This window comes from Corvus moneduloides, chromosome 3, assembly GCF_009650955.1.
Source record: "Corvus moneduloides isolate bCorMon1 chromosome 3, bCorMon1.pri, whole genome shotgun sequence".
Lineage (NCBI taxonomy): Eukaryota > Metazoa > Chordata > Aves > Passeriformes > Corvidae > Corvus > Corvus moneduloides.
In genome coordinates, this window is record NC_045478.1 from 90,817,696 (window position 1) to 90,834,482 (window position 16,787).

The 16,787-nt window shown below is 38.7% G+C and overlaps 1 protein-coding gene across 3 annotated transcripts in view; it reads left to right on the top strand.

Annotated features, from left to right (window-relative positions):
* Positions 1-16,787, top strand: part of ZFAND3 (zinc finger AN1-type containing 3) — a 139,534-nt gene that overhangs the window by 107,277 nt on the left and 15,470 nt on the right. For all 3 annotated transcript variants that reach the window (XM_032102728.1, XM_032102729.1, XM_032102730.1), the window contains exon 6: positions 9,125-9,295. In XM_032102728.1, coding sequence (XP_031958619.1) covers positions 9,125-9,295 — 171 coding nt within the window. The remainder of the gene's footprint in view (positions 1-9,124; positions 9,296-16,787) is intronic.

Sequence of the window (16,787 nt, forward strand, 5' to 3'; positions counted from 1 at the left end):
TCACCCACACTCTACAAGAACAGGATTCGGGGAGCCTAGGGTTTGCTTTAATTTTGACAATATGGAGAATGTCACAAAGAATAGTTGAGATCATTGACTTGAAAGACCTGACTCCTGTCAGGCTGAAGAATTGAATTGATTTTACCTCAGCAGTCAGCAACTTGATGTGATCTGTTCAGATCAGACAGCTTTCTTACAGGTACGCTTTAGCAAATGAGACACGTAATTCTAAATTTATAATGACATATTTTAATTTATAATTTTAAATTTGTTATTTTCATTGCACTGGAGATATTTTTAATGAAGTCAAGCATTAAATAACTGGCCTGAAATATACTTGAAACAAATAGCCACTTACATATACTTTTTAAGTCAATTTTATTTTTTTACTATTTTAAAACACTTGAACCTTCAGGGAACTAATCCATGATCCGATTCCTGTTGTGCTTTTTGACATGAGAGCAGTGCTCCACAGATTTCATCTGACTCTTGGTGAAGGTCTTTATTCTGGCTAAATATTTCGGTGAGCATCAGACAACTTCTAAGGGCTAGTTTTCAGTATTTTCATTTAGATGATATTTTTCATAAGGACTTTAGAAATATATGAAAATAATTTTAGAATCTTTTGGAAGTATTCTTTACTCTGTTGAACATACACAGGGAAAGTGTATCTTCCTACAAAGTGAGGAAGTTGTTTGCGTGACAGTTCAGTGAACATACAAGTGATGTCTTTTTCCTGTTTCTGTTCCAAATTATTTCCATAACATGAACTTTGATGAATAGCTAATAACTAATGAGGCCAACATCTTGGAGCAAAAGATGATTGAAGAAGAGCTGGATGTAAGATACAAGACAGTGCATGTACTGTTGTATCCTCCAAGTTTCATGGATCTGTTCTTCCTCTCTCTGGTCTTCGGTTCAGATTGGTGTAGAAGCCCCAAACATCTCCTTTCCAAGCAGTAAGAACTGCCTAGTAAACCAGCCTGACTTCTGGTGGACTGTAGACACCAATCAGATGTGTAGGAATTGTGTCCTATGCCAGGGCTGGTCGTTTCCTCTCCCCCGCCCCCCGCCCTGAGAAAATTGCTAGAAAAAGTAACACAATCAAAATATAAACTGATTCTTAAGCTTTATTTAAGGTAATGGAATTAAAACCAAGTGTACTTTGGATTAGCTGTACATTTCAGAACCTTCTCACAATGCATTTGGGAAAATTTTTATCAAAATACAAGAGTTCTTAGGGTTTTTTTTCCTTGACATTAATTAGGTAGAGTCCTTGGAACTATAGTCTCTCATTGCAAGATTTCTGTTGCTAATGACATCACTGAGATTTTGCAGTTAAAGACAAATCAGTTTTTTGAAAGATAAATATTGATAAGTATTTTTTTCAGTGCTAGCAGGCGAGAATTCTTTACAATTCCTCTTCTGAATATCTCTCTTAGCCTTGGAAAACCCTCATTATACCAATGGGGGAAGGGTCTACTAAGGAAAACTCAGTGTATGAGTGAAAAATAACAGAGCAAATATTTTCTATATAGAACTGGTTTTAGGCTATTAGTTTGAAGAATTACTTCCCTGAATACTGTATACCATCTGATTGATGAGGACATAGCTGGAGTATACCACAAGGATTTGGAAGCAGAGCAGCACTGCTTATTTATGCACACTGGAGCTGACTAGCAAATATGAAATATTTATAGCATTATCTATTCTTGTTAATCCAATTCTAGAAAATTTCACAAAGCATAAGAGGGTTCTCATTAAAGTCAGCAAAACCAAAACTCTGATATTGCTGAATGCTTTTAAATTTCCCATTTTACCAGAACCAGTGCAGCTTATTTGTGTGTATTTCTACATACATATTCAGATATGTAAATAGGCATATTTGAGTACTACTAAGTAGTCTTCAGGTGCTGGGGAATGGCCAGGATGTTCATGATTTGTCTTCATAGCTTCTTCATCATGTGTATTACTGTGTTACGACTTTTTTCTTCTTCCTTGTGTCTGTTCTTCCTTTTAGCTATTTGTATTGTGTGCATTATCCCTTCACTTAATAATCCTGTTCTGATTATTCAGGCCACTTACGATGTCATTTGTTCTCCAGCTTCAAGTGTCACCAGAATCAGCCTTTGTCCCTCTCCCAGCCCTAACCCTGTGCTGTTAAAATACATAATTTAGTAATGAGAAAAGAAGTTCAAACTGACACCATAAAACATTTTTTTGTGATTTTTTTTGAGTTTAGTGTTGTGGCCCTTTTTCTCTTCTGGCCTTTTCAAGGTTCATTCTTTATAATAGTCTGAATGTATGGAGATGAGATGCTGCTTGTGAGCCATTAAAAAGCCTCCACCAACAACCTGAACAAGCCTCCCTTAGCATCCTAAGAATAGTATCAAGCTTCTACCCTGCATCAATTGCCCCCAGTAATCAAAACAATGGGAATTCAGTCTTGTGCCTGTACACACCAGCAGTCACTGTGTGTGTATGGTGTTGCTGTCAGCAGCTGTTTTTAAACACGTTCTTCAGGTGTTTACCCTTGGAGCATGAGCTGAACAGCAGGCCAGGACTGTCCAACCTGTTCTCTCTTCACAAGCTCATCTGTTGTGGCTCTGGAGGTTTACAGATTTCTCCCATGGGTGTAATCCAGGAAAGGAACCCCACTCACGTAGCTTTCTAAACAAACAAAATCCTTCTGTCAGCCAGCAGCAGTAGAGGTGGCCGTTGCCTTAGGAAATGTTCTAACTAATTGAAATGCCCAAAGTTAATCCATCAAAGGAACTGTACAGTACAGGGGCCTGAATACATTTAAATATGTGCTTGTTTGAATCAATCTGGTATATAAGTAAAAATGTTGGAGAAATAAATTAACATTTCTATTAACTAAAGGCATGCTGACATCAGAGAGCATGGGGGAAGTAATGCAGAAACTTAAATATAAAACAGATGTAGTATAGGAGCCTAAATATGAGATGAAAACTAATTAGCTTTTCACGTAATTTAACAATTATGAATTTTATTGACAAGAAAGGATAATAGCCATTTTCACACTTTTTCTAATTATAGCTTAGCTAAAATGCATGCAGGAGCCTATGTAGTTCGCTATTTGTCATACATTTTCAACATGCATTAAATTAGTCGCTTCTGTTTCATTAGAGATGGGAGATAGCCTCATTAGGTTACAGTGCAGCACAGTACACTTCCTTTTTGACAGGTGATAGTACTGACAATACAGGTTTAGAGAACAAAAAACGTGAATGCTGGGAAAGAATTAGTATATAATTTTTAAATTTTATCTTCCTATCCACAAACTCTAACTTTCTTAGAGTTAAGAAAGGCTGAGGGTGGGAGAGAGGTCAGGAGACTGATCCAACCTCCTTACTCAGAGCAGAGTCACCTAGAGCAGGCTGGGGGCCGTGTCCAGTCAGGTTTTTAGTACCTGCAAGGATGGAGCTTCCACAAACCCACTGGGGGAACTTGTGCCAGTGTCAGGTCCCCCCCCCGCCCCCCAGTGAAAAAGCATTTTCTTATGTTCAAGTGGAATGTTACCCAAAATGTATGTATGGTTATGCCCCTACACTTCTCTGTTTTCCTGAAATCATAATAATTAATACTCATTCAGTCACATACATACATACACGTATATGTATATCCTCTTTCCTAGCAACACGTGCCATGTGTGCCAGCTCTCATTTTGGAGAAATGAAGCCATGCTATTGTTGAACTCAAAAATACCACTTACACCCAAAGCAGTATACATACTAAGTTCCTTTTTTTTTTTTTCTGTTTTGGTTTTTTTGTTGTTGTTGTTTGGTTTGGGTTTTGGTTTGGGTTTTTTTTATTGTTCATTAAATCCAACACTTCAGGTTGTTCACTGTCTGTAACAGAATCCTTTTTCTTATCTCTGTTGCAAAGGGGTGAGGTGAATTTTTCTGTCAAGAGTTCGAAGCATATCAGTAATGCACATTTGGAACATCTTGCAGCAGTTCTTCCAATTATGTGTCTCAAATAGCTAGGCTGAAAGTTGGAGGGTTATTGTGGGTTGTTTTTACTCATTAGAGCTGGAAACAATTACTATTGCATGGTTGTGGTGATGGATGAGAAATAATAACTTATGTAATGCAACTTACGGGTGTTATTTATAGTCTCCAGTGTGATTTCATGGAGAGCCTCCTGAGGCGAAGAAGCGACTGATGGGGTGTGAGTTCTGTAGAGACTGTTCCCATGTGGAACATTGTTTAGGGACATTGAGTTTTAGTGCAGTTGCTTTTAAACTCTATGGAGGGGAAAAAAATAAATCGGTGAAATAATGATGCTAAGGGCCCTGCAATGATACTAGAAAGAGATTGTGTGGTTAAATATTACCAAAGGGCTTATGTAAGATATTTTTGAGACATCTGTCTGTAGTGTTTAAAAAAAACCTGAGGTGAATTCACAAAAGAAATGCATTTCTTATAAGTGTGGGTGCTTCCAAAGAGGTGCACAGCCTTGAGAGGCAGTCACGATTGTGTGAGAAGACAAGATGTTCATTTCAATGAAATATCAGAGTTTCAGAATAACATTTTCCACAGCACTATACAGCAACAGGGAGGGATTGAGGTGGTCACAGTTGTCAAACTTGTCTTATGAGGTGTTAATCTTGAATTTCGGTTTCTTCATTAGTAGTCAACAAGCAAAAGGGTTTTGGAACAACTATGTTAATTTTAGATTCATTTGAACTAGAGAGATTATTTTAAATGATGATTCTGGTAAATGTGATAGGGAAGATTTGTATAGAGGCAGTTTTCTCTAGATGAAATTTCTAATGCATAATCAACATGCCAGGGAGTTAAGTAATCCCTCATCTAAGAACAGAATAATGAATAACAAAAAAAAAAACAAAAAACCAAAAAAACCCAACAACTAGAAATTGGCAACAAGCTACTGCTCAAATTTCAGTTAATCCCTGTTACATAGTTATTGTCTGTGACCATCCAAGTTTCTTCATGGACAGAGGTTTTAACAGCTTAAGCTGCTTCTAAAATAGTTTCAGAGGAGATGGCAGTAATGTTTGAGGGTTCATTAAAGGCTGCTTGTTCTGGTGTTTGCACAGACAGCTGAGATCATAAATGCCAATCTGTGTGATGGGTTCTTGATGATAAGGAAAAAAAACCTGACTGAGTGCCTCAAACGCTGTCATGAAACCAGAGATTAAACAGATTCATCTTCTTGAAGCAAACAGCAGCAGAGGAGAGATCCTCTTTTTATTACTCTTCACCCATCTCTTCCATCCTTCCTCCTTCCCTGTTAAGTTTTGTTACCCCATGTCTCTGTTGGGCCTAGAGCATCTCACCTTTCCCCCAGATGCCATGGAAGAGCCATCATGATTGTTACTGAAGCCATCTGCATGCAGCCTGCAAACTCCTCCAAGGCAGCAGAGTAAGGCAGTGGAATTCAGCTCAGGCACCATTTATTTGAAAAATTTTGAGGGGAGAACATGAGTAATGAAGATGAGAACAGTGACAGTGAGGAACAAATGTGAGTCTCTGTCCATGACATAATAGTTTTAAGAACACTGCTCTACTTGTTGATTCCAGACAAGCCTCCAGTTTCAGCCTTGCCCAACTGAACTTCTTTGTTCTCTCCTTTCAAATGGGAGTTTGATACACAATGAGAAGGATCTCCACCATTAGATAGTAGTTAGAACAATACTTGTTTCTTAACTCAGAATTAAAATTTCAGTGGGAGAGTGTCAGTGGCAGTTACTCTGCTGAGCAGTTTCTTCCTGAATTTTTGGGGATTTCTCATCCTTATTGTTCATTTTTACAGAGAAGTTTTATGGTTTTTGACCTCTGTGGGTAAAAGAACAGCATTTTTGTTTTTCTCTCACGCTGGGTATTTGTTGGTTTAGGTGTAATGCTAAAATGCAGGTTGAGCATGGAAAATGTTTCTTAGAAGCAAAAGAAGTAGTAATTGTTGAACGAACCATCCTTCTGAGGAAAGCCACTGTCAGTCACTGGCTGAGAGAATCCTCTTCTCTGTAGCCTTTTTTTGGTTGTTTGAAGGTTCATACTGGGAATTTACTCTTGATTCTAGTTGCAGCACTTCAGCCTTTATTCCTAGGGGTTTTTTCAGCTGCACTCCAGGTAGTAAAGCTATGTATGACAATTTCATTTTGCTGTCAGATCTTTGAACTTTAATGTTGCAAGATTCCAGGTGCTGTAAGACGTATTTTGTGTCCTGTATTGCTTGTGTCAGTATCATGAAAAGCAACATGATCTGGAAGAAATGCACGCAGGTCTGACTCTAAAAGGTCCAGTTTCTGCTCTGTGCTTTCTCCTCGCTTACTGTACTTGCCCATGGGAAGATGGCAGTATGTGTGCTGTGGGTCTGGTTTGTGATGAGTATTAGCTTGTGGACTGAGGTTCAAGGCACTGGGCAATCAGTGATCAGAGAGATGGTGCAGTCCCTGAGAGCCAGGCTGAGTTTACCTCAGTGCTAAGTATTCTAGTTTATGGCAGAAAGATGCGCATTGTAAAAAATGAGATATCTCTAATTTGTATGATATTGACTAACTCATGTTGATATTCAGTTAGTCATTACCAATTAACAGGAAGTGTGTAATTAATTATTTTCATTTGTAGGACTACTAGCCTGACTTGAGGTACCTATTTTTCTCATTAAGGCATATGGTTTCATTAACTTATTATACACTGGTTGTCTCATACCATGAATCCCTTATTTGGACTTCAGGATCAGCAGACCACTGTGGTTTCCATTGGCTTAATTCAGAATGGCATCTTTGCTTCTGAGAACTACCAGAATGGCTTATGTTTCCAGAAGCAAAGATGTGTGGGGGCAGCTGTTCCATAATGGCAGTGTATCTGTTTCTTTAGTAATGAATAAACTGCAAATGATGTAGATCTCCATCTGGGGCAACAGGGTGGACTGGAGCAGGTTTTACTGAATGCTGAGTGAGACAGGTCATAGTACAGAATCTGCCTGTTGGAGGGGGCATCCTTATACACTCAAGGCTAGCCTGGTGTTCTAGGCACTCTGAAAACAAGTGTCCATGGGCCAGGACTGTTGACCTTGGAGTATGAGTCAGGATCTCTGTTCAGGGAGTCAGGCAGTCTGTTCAGAGGGTCTTTCCCTTGAACTATTTTCTCCAGAGATTTAGAGACAGGACTAGTTGTTCCGTAACTGTATTAATGCATTATGCACCACTTTCTTTTCCTTGCCAAGGCTCCTGCACAGCCAAGCATGCAGAGGTGGAGTACGTTATGTACTGAATGTTAGTTTAGGCCTAATATATATGTATTTTGTAAGGTGTAAATTGTAATCTATGACACTGATCAAAAAGGTGGCTGTCTTTAGGCACACGTCAGATAAAATCATTGCAGCTTAATAGAAACTTATCACCTGTATATAGTGCAGAAAGCAGTCCACTCTTCTATGAAATGTGAGATACAGAGGCTTTGTACTTGTTGTAAAGCCAGGCACATTTTCAGCATATTTTAAGAGCAGTATGACAGAAATAAAGTAGGCCCCAGTGAGGCAAGGTGTATATTTGTAATGGCTGTAACATGGGAGTACAGCAACTGGAAAAACACTGTGACATAAGGGCTGAAACACAGGTAAGAAATGCGAATTAGTCTGTATTGCATGTGAGGAACCAGGGGAAGTTAAGAGAGCGTCCCCGACGGGAGAAGCTGCCAGGTATTCCAAGTCTGACTCCTTTAGGTATTTACTCAAGGAGAGCCATGATGTTGATAAGCAGTGGCTCAGGTAAGATAGCTGACATAACAAGGTTATGGACAGTGTTGTATCCACGGCAGTTACCTTTTCCTGCCTAATCCAGGACAGCACAAAGCGGACATGAGCAATGGAGTCTTAGAATAATGGTACAGACATGTTCAATAGGTTATCATCCTGCCAAAAAGACAGATTTAGCCTGTTATTTGTTGGATTAATGTTGGTTCAAAAGGGATTTAACTCAGCTAATGGGTTTTTTTTTCCTTGCTCACCATCATGCAGTAGAATACTGACTGATTGCAGTAACATCTTTCAGCAGCTCCTTGCAGCACTACAACAAACAATTTAATTTTTAGTACAGTTGGGATTAGATTTATTTGCAGTTCTTAATACAAAGAAATACACCACTGATTCTGCTGTGCACAGATTTGGGAAGGGAAAATCTCTTTTCTAGGCTGACCTGACTTGGACTGCAGAGCAGTAGATCTACTGAAATGTGGTGCCTCTGACATGCCACAAAAACAAGGCTTGGACATCTCACAATTCTGTCAGTAATATACATTCCATGTGCTACTCTAGAACCCTGGAAAATACACTCTCCATTGTAAAAAAAAAAAAAGGAAATACTAAAAAAACACCAGCACTACGCTACCTGAAGTAAGACTGTTGTAAACTTTAATTTCTAAAGGCTTTCCACACACTATTTTCTTAAAAGCTGAAATTTATGAAGTGATTAATGCAAACAGTATTCTGACTAATACTTCAAAAATGGCTGAACATTTGGAATTCATAGGATGTATGTACAGATCCTGCTTGGATACATATTTTGTTTGGGGTTGTATTGTTGGTGTATACTAATTTACATTTAAATTGTTACCCATGTGGAAAGAGAGGGAAGCACGGTATGGTGCTTTCATGTACTGCCTTCAGTCATGAGAGATACAGTTTATGTGCTGTGCCTGAAAAATCCCCCTCCTGCCCAGGGAGGAAATAGGTTAAACCTGTGCTCAGTTGTTTTTCATCACTTCGGTCAGTTTGCGTGGGGACACTGAAGGCGGCGCATGGGAGAAACTAAATGAGATAACAGATGAAGCCTGCAATTGTTTAGGATGGTGTGTGCTCTACATGTATCTCTGTATGACCCAGCCAAGGCTGGAAGGAAGCTAATCAGTTCATTTTATATTCAATATTGACAGCAGGAGGGGTTCTTATAGGGAACAAAGATAATTTGTCCTTTACTTGATGCTCGTGTTGGTTGTTAAGAAACCATGTGTATGCAATAGAATGGGAGGTAGCACACTGCTTGGTGGTGACCCCAGCTTCAGTCTGCCTAAAGGGATGCCTCAGCAAGGAAATTCTAATATTTTTCCTAAAATATTTGTTGTGAACACAACAGATTCACAGTCGGAGAGTGAGGCTTCTCCTGTGAAACGGCCACGGCTACTGGATGACAGTAATGACAGGCCTGAAGAAACCAGTCGATCCAAACAGAAGAGTAGACGCCGATGCTTCCAGTGCCAAACAAAACTGGAACTAGTACAGCAGGAACTGGGATCATGTCGCTGTGGTGAGTACTGTTTGTCGGTAGCATCCAGCTTTCTAATGCAACCGTGCTCAGATCTGTGTCCCATGTGGAAATACAGAGAAAACTTGCATTTTTCACCTTGCAAAGATGCTTTAAACAGGAGCTGTAGCTTCTACTGGTAGCAAAAAGTTATAATTCTTTCCTGTCTAACTTCCCCTTTAAAACTTTGGCCTTGATGTACTGCCTTGTCTCAAGAGATCCCAGATACTAATGAATTTAGCTTCAGAAGTCCCTGTAAGGCGGGAAGGGCATCATACCCACTTGACAGGAGAAGAAACACAAAGCACATCAATAAATATGCAAAGATGAGAAGGTTTCTATAGGGTGTAAAGGAACATAGGTCAGTATCTGCATTCTGTAATTACATTAATATTAAAAACTTAAATCCAAAAAAACCCTCTAACTGAAAATATTTTCATTCTCACTGTTAGTTTCTGGGGGGAAGATTTACTGTTCACCATACACTTAAAATCATGTAACTTGGCTTTTCCAAAGTTAATGACACTGTTCAGGTAAGGTAATTGAATTGAGGACAATAATCCCATGCAGATAGCTAATTTGGGGTTTCATATTAAATGCAAATAATCTTTCTGAAACAATAATTAATGTGACTAGATTCCAAAGGAGATGCTCTCTCCTTCATGGAACAGTTGCATTCTTAACTGGTTTAAATGTGCTCATTAGACCAAGTGATAATGCATGTGGTAGTTTTACCTGCTAATTATTTTTTCATATAATCATGTATTGAAGGTTGCATTGAACTCTCTGACAGTGCTTGTATTGATACATTTGGAGAAGTTTGTTTCAATTACTCCATTGTGTCTCAGCCAGTGGATAATTTCCAGAGGATCTGTACAGATGATAGGCGCAGTGCACAGTGCACTTGTGAAATATAAAATATTGTGTTAAAACCATTTTCTGAAGAGAGGGCGTGTCCTTCTGAGCAGCAGTGTGGAGAGGAAGGGTGGGCTAAGATAGTTACAAAGCCACTTAATCCTGTACTGAGTATCTAATACCAAGTGAAGAGATAGAGAGCTGCAAAGATTTTATGTTATCCTTTGTTCTTTTCTTCAGCATCTGTCTGTCTTCAGCCTGTAGAGATTACTGCTGGACATGAGATAGGCTTTGTTTCCATACTGGAGCACTGCCACAGAGCTAACATACGTTACCTGTGAAGCCACCAAACATGAAATCAAAAACTGTAATGTTGAAATTCTTATGGAAATCATGTGTCAGGATACTTTGAGGTGTCTGGTAACATTTTTATCAAACTAAAGAAATTCAGAGTTATCAATCACACAGTTTGGTGTGGCCCTTTCTGCTCAGCATGGTAGAGACAGGATTTTCTGTGCTTGGTCTGCTCTTGTCATGTATACAATCACTCAGGCTGCTCACAGGTACCCGACTGAAATAGCAGAATCCTCCCTAATATGGGGAGCAAGAGAGTTTGAATTTTGGAGAGGATTGGATAAATGATTGCTTAACCATTATGTAATATCATTAATCATTCCTGCATTCTGCAATATTGGAGCTATGTAAGAGCAATGAAGTTAAAAGCAACTTTTAAAAAGCCCTTCTATTGATCAGTAATGTTTTTAAAATTATAAAATAAGACCTACCCTTTGTTTTTTGGTAAACTGGATTACAAATATATTTGGTTGGTTCCTCTCAAGTTTTCATGAAGAGGTTCCGTAATTCAATACTGTTGCAATATAAATGTTGTAGGAATTATTCTTTAAATTCCTTCTACTGGATATATGTATCTTTATAGAAATAGTTCTCTTAAAGTTCATAAAATGTGTTAATAAAACATGAATGTGACAAAAATTTCTGAATTCCTCAGCAATAAGCGAGGAGATGAAAATTTGCATTCCTGTATTACATCCTATACAGTTTATAGTTTATATTATATGCATTTCCATTCCATACATGTCATGAGAGAATAGAAGGCAGGAGTCTATTTCCATGTTTACAACAGGGCTGAAAAAACAGGAGTTCTTTGGTTTCTGTTCAGTTAACATGTTTCATTAATACTGTGTTCAGTAAGGGTGTGTTATCTGTGTCTCATGTGATGTCAGTGTGGGCATACCCTGTGCTACTAACATTTAATAGATTAATAAGAAGCAAACAAAATGCTACCACTGAGCACCACAGGGCACCTCAGCTTCACATCACCTAAACTGCTTTACCAATAATCAACAGCACGTGGCTCTGGTCAGTTTTAAAGATGCTGCCTTAGAAACCATTCTCACTAACTTGCCCTGCTGTCTGTAAAATTAGGTTGCTTTAGGTCATGAATGACAAACCCATTCAAAAACCCTGGGAGGAGGTGATGGGAAATGCAGTAGAACAAATATGTCAAATTCTCATTCGTTTAAAATATTTCCTAAATCCATACATGACTGGGTTATCCTTTTCTGTGCTAATGTGAAGCACAGGTAATGTGAACACAATGATGTGTGTTCAGGTAGAGGTGGTACGATAGAATCAACTGGTGTAAAAGAAGCATGAACACTCTTCAAAAGTAATGGTCAACGTAAAACATTGTTTGATCTGAGCTTTGAACCACTGCTATTAAATTCTTGTCGTCTTAATCCTGAACTGAAGCAATGGGAAAAAATGGGGGAGACCACCCTCAGTTTTAAACATTAAGAGAAAATCTGTTATCAGGATCAATAAAAAGGCAGACACCATCTGCAGAACGACAAATGTGTGGGTTTGCTTGGATGTAAGGAAAAAGGATTTAAAGCATAAAAATGTTGAACCAAAGCTGTGTCTGAAACAGTCTTGTTAAAATCCAAATTAACTCCACAGACCAACAATTCAATTGTTTGCTGTTGCACATCTTCTTGGCCTAATGTTAGAAGTACTGGAAATCATCTTACTTTTTGATGATTTGTCCTGGTGAGTCCTCCAGTGAGATTTTTAGTGAGAAAAAGTGGAAAGGAAAATATGTACATACTGACCAATGTTTTAATGTAGACATATATGCAAATACTGATCCACTTAACTGGAACTTGTCCAACAAGGTGCAGCTTTTTTGGAAAGAGGACAGAGAGAGTGGCTGGTGCTTCACACTGGCTCAGAGATCTTCAGGAGGCTGCTGTATTGGCTCTCCTGTCTCCTGTAAGCCCTGGCCAGAGAGAGGTGATGCCGCTGAGCTCGTTCCCTTGACACTACATGGAATTTTAGACAGATTTGACAGTGCTGCAGGGCTTTGCTGTGAAGAACAACAATTCACTACTGAGAAGGGAGTTCCAGCAGTTCAAACACAACATTTTTCAGATGTAGAAAGATTTGTTTGTTTTCATACACACATACTCTCAAGATCTTTTTTTCATTCCTCTTCTGCTCTGTTCAAGTTATTAACTGCTGACAAGAAATTCGTATCTCATAAATAATGCTTAAGAGCCATTGCTATATAAATTGAATGTGTTATGAATTGTGATGGGCCTTTTTGTAGCATTCTACGCCTGGAGCAGGAAGAACAGAGGATGTCATTTTCATTAATTTCTAATGAGGTGCCAATTAAAGCTAAGGAAGGAACTCAGAAGGGGAGAGTCACAGAGCTCCCCTGAATCCTGTGCCCTGGGGCTGTCAAACGAGTGTGCTGCCAAGCCTCCTCTGAAAGTTCCAGTAAATTACAAACTCATCCAGAGCACACACAGACAAATTCGGCTTCTCTTTGATCTTCAAAAGAGCAATTTGTAAGACGAGTTCTGAGCCTTTTCACACAGCAAACTGGGAGAAGTGATAGGAATTGTTAATTGCTGATGCACTTTGCAAGCTTCAGTGAGAAAGAGAAATTTTAAAATGAATTCTCATTTTGAGCCTCTGACAGGATAACCTTTATATCAACACCACTAAAACAAAATCAGCTTCCTCTGAGCTGTTTGTAGGTGACAGTGACAGTAGGCAGCTCCTGCAGACCACAGTGTTCTCTAGTTTGGGCTGGATGGACCTTCCAATAGTTTAGTGTCTTAAAATGGATAACGATTGTATTGAAATAATGTTTATTTAATACTAAATGTAGGAGGCAGTTTTATCATCAAAGAATTGCAGGAATCATAGTCTTCAAGTTACACTCTCTGACAGCATTTCTGCACGCAGTCTGAAATCAACTGCCTGTGATCCTTGATCTGAAAAGGAAGTTGTTGTCTCAGTGGTGTCATAACTAGGTGGTTATCACAGACTTGCTTCAAAATCAAGGGCAGTGAATGTGTGAGTGGAAGTAGCTATAAAACACTGAGTTCTGGAAATGTATTGTAAAAAAAGGCTGGTTGGTTAGTTGCAAATTACACTATAAATTTCTAGGCCTGCTCTTAATGGCTTGAGTAGATATATATTGCAATTAAATAAAGTTTTATACAGTTTTAAAAGACACTGAGCTGTAAACTTTTAATCTACAGAAATTATTTGCACAGAAGGCCAAACTTAATTTTATGGAAGAGGCTTACAATTTTACAGTAAAAAGTAGTTCTGGTACCACTAGGTCTGTAAAGCCAACACACAGAAATCTGCAGTGATCTTGCTGTTGGAATTGCATGAGAAATATGAGGATATTCTAGATGATCACTAAAGGAATTTTACATTTGTCATGTTAGATCTTCTAGTCAGCAATTAAAGAAAAATTAGTATAGTGTGCCAGCTCTGCAGGAGCTTTTCTGTAGAACAGTTTGCTGTTTGTAGGCCACATCCTTTGGGCATGTCTGTACCTCAGGCTCCACCTGTGTCTTGGCAGTCAGCGGCATGGCCGAGACAATGGGCCCTCCAAAGTAAGCCTGGCTTTAGCTTCCAGTAGCAGTGCCATTTGTTTGTGTGCTTCTCAGACAGGAATCTTAATGTTTTTCATGTTCTTGGGCCAGACTAGATACTTAAGAGGAAGGGAAGATGGTGAAACCTTCCAGCTTGATTACACTTAAAAAATAATTGCTCAGTCATGTTGCATTTTGATCAAACACTTGTTAGCCATATTTCTTGCCTGTGTGGACAGGAAAGCTTTTCTTGGAATTTTCCTGACCTAGGTTATGTTGTAAGAAGCTACAGTTTCCTGGAATGCATCTGGCCTAACAGCTGTGCACTTGCTGCTGCTCTTGGGGGAGGCTGCTGTGAGCACTAACCTCAGGCAGAGGTGAAGGCAGAATGTGGCAAAAAAAATTTGCAATTTTAATTTGTGAGATGTTGGCAAGTACTGATGTTTGTCTGGTTTTTGATTGGAAGGGATGCAGTTCTCAAGTGGCCTCTACAGCAGTAGGACTTTGAGCCAGGAAACAAGAGTCAAACTTTGACACTCAGCCAGAGAGCTGTCTCAGGGTGCTGAGCACCTGGAATTGAGGGTGGAGCACATGGCCCACCACAGACTGCTCCTTTAGAAGGGCATAAATTTCCTTCCTAATTACTGTGCTTATTTTTCCACAGCCTTGTTTTTAGTTCAGCTCTGTATAAATGTATAATAATCTGTTGAAATTTTTTCCTTGGTGTTACTGTTGATTTATTTTGTTTTGGTCTAAGCACAGGGATAAGAGGGAGAAAAAAACAGACTCGTATCAAGCACCAGCAGAAACAAAATACATCCACACAGCAGAGACTGTACCTATTTTACAGATAAAATGGCAGCAAGTCTCATTGTGATTGAGTAGTCAAAAAAGTGGAAGAAAAGCAGCTGCAGATTCTTAACTTGGATAACAGAACTGCTGGTCCATAAACATAGGAGATGAAGCACTTATTGGTATTGTGCCAAAATAAATTTGGAATGATTTGATTTACTCAGTTAATTTAGAAATAATTTTCAGAAAGACAGGAGGAAAGAAACAAATTTGAATAGATAAGCTGCTCCATCTTTATACAAAGTTGTCAAACCTATATTGAAACTAATGTTTCTCTTAAAACTTGGTAAAATATAAAATCATAGTTCCATTTCCATGGAACCTATTTTTGTGGAGGAGAATTTGTAATGGTGCTGGTTAATGCACTTTCTAGATGGATAAGGTTTATCTGGTACAAACCAAAATGGCTTCAGGGCATGATTTTGTCTTGGTACAACAGATGTACTTCATTGATTAAGATGAAATATGCACAGTGCTCCTGGAGAGTATGAGTCAGCCAGTTCAGTAAGAAGTATTAAAATAAATCTTATTAGTAACTGGTTACATACCCCTGTTCTGGCAAGTCCTACTGTCAGCCTGGTTAGATGTACCACATTCAGCTGTCTGTGTTGGCTGTTCGCCTAAGAGAGTTGCTCCCAGAATAGTTCTTTTGCTTCAGCCATTTCAGGAATGTCCAGCATCTTACCTTAAATTGCTGCAAGTATTAAAAAATTCCCAGCAAAACACAAAGCCTATTGAAGTTTGAATTTAAACTCAATGGGAGATTTTTGTTTTGTTGTATTTTATGAAGATGTTATCCCAAGACTCCATTTTAATTGACAGGGAATAGAAGCTGTTAACTAATGTTGGTCTTTCTGAGTAATATGTATTCTGAAAATACTGCAAATGAAGAAGTAGTTGATTAATTGGTGCATCACACATTCCAAGTGTAGGACTCAGAAAAATGCTTTAGTGTCTAGGTTTCAGAAAAGCTGTCCACAGCTTTAAAAGTGTAAATGGAGTTCATGCTCCTTATAATTAGGAATCATGAAATACTGTTTGAAGAGGCTCCAGTATATTCCCCCAGCTTGTTCAATTAATGTGGGTTTCTTACAGGATGTGCTGATTTTGATTTCTTCCATTGTGCTACCAAAAGTTCAGCAGTGTTGATTTAGTAATGTGCACTGAGCCTGTTCCTTACCTTCCTATAGTCCCAATCAGTCCATGGAATTAAAATGAGCTGCTCCCCCTCTTAAGTCCTCAAGTTCTCCTTAAGTAAAACAAGTTAGGGTATTCCTTCTAAAAACAAAACAAAAAGTGGTTTTATTTTGACATTGCTGATGTGGGAAGTCCTTCAGTATATAACTTTCAGGGGGGTTTCAATTGGAAACTGCAGTAGTTGGTGAAAAATCAGCAACATGCAGCATTATCTCTTCTTCCCTACATACCTGTACTGTGGTTACAGAAGAATGAAGTGTATCCATAGAGTGAAAGATGATGCAGTTTTTAATTGTCTTGTGTGCATAAGAGACACAGGGTCTCGTGAACTTGAACATAAAAATCTGAGACTACCTTATATCTCTTCCAGTACCTTTAGGGAAGTAATTTGCTCAGTCTCTGAGTCATTTTTTTCTTACAAGAATAGGACAGGTAAGGCCCCCTTAAAGGGAATCAAACGTGTTTGTGCATATGTTAACAAACAGCTACGCGCAGAAGAACTGATTCTGCTAAAGTGCTCGATATTTGAAGTAGACACAAAAGGCCCAAAACCACACCAAAATAATCTGACAAAACCTGAAGGAGCATTACTAGCTAGTTAACTGACCACGAGGTAAGGCTTAGGTAGGGAGGAATGTGAATTTTGTTGATGAAAGTCTAAACTGTTAACA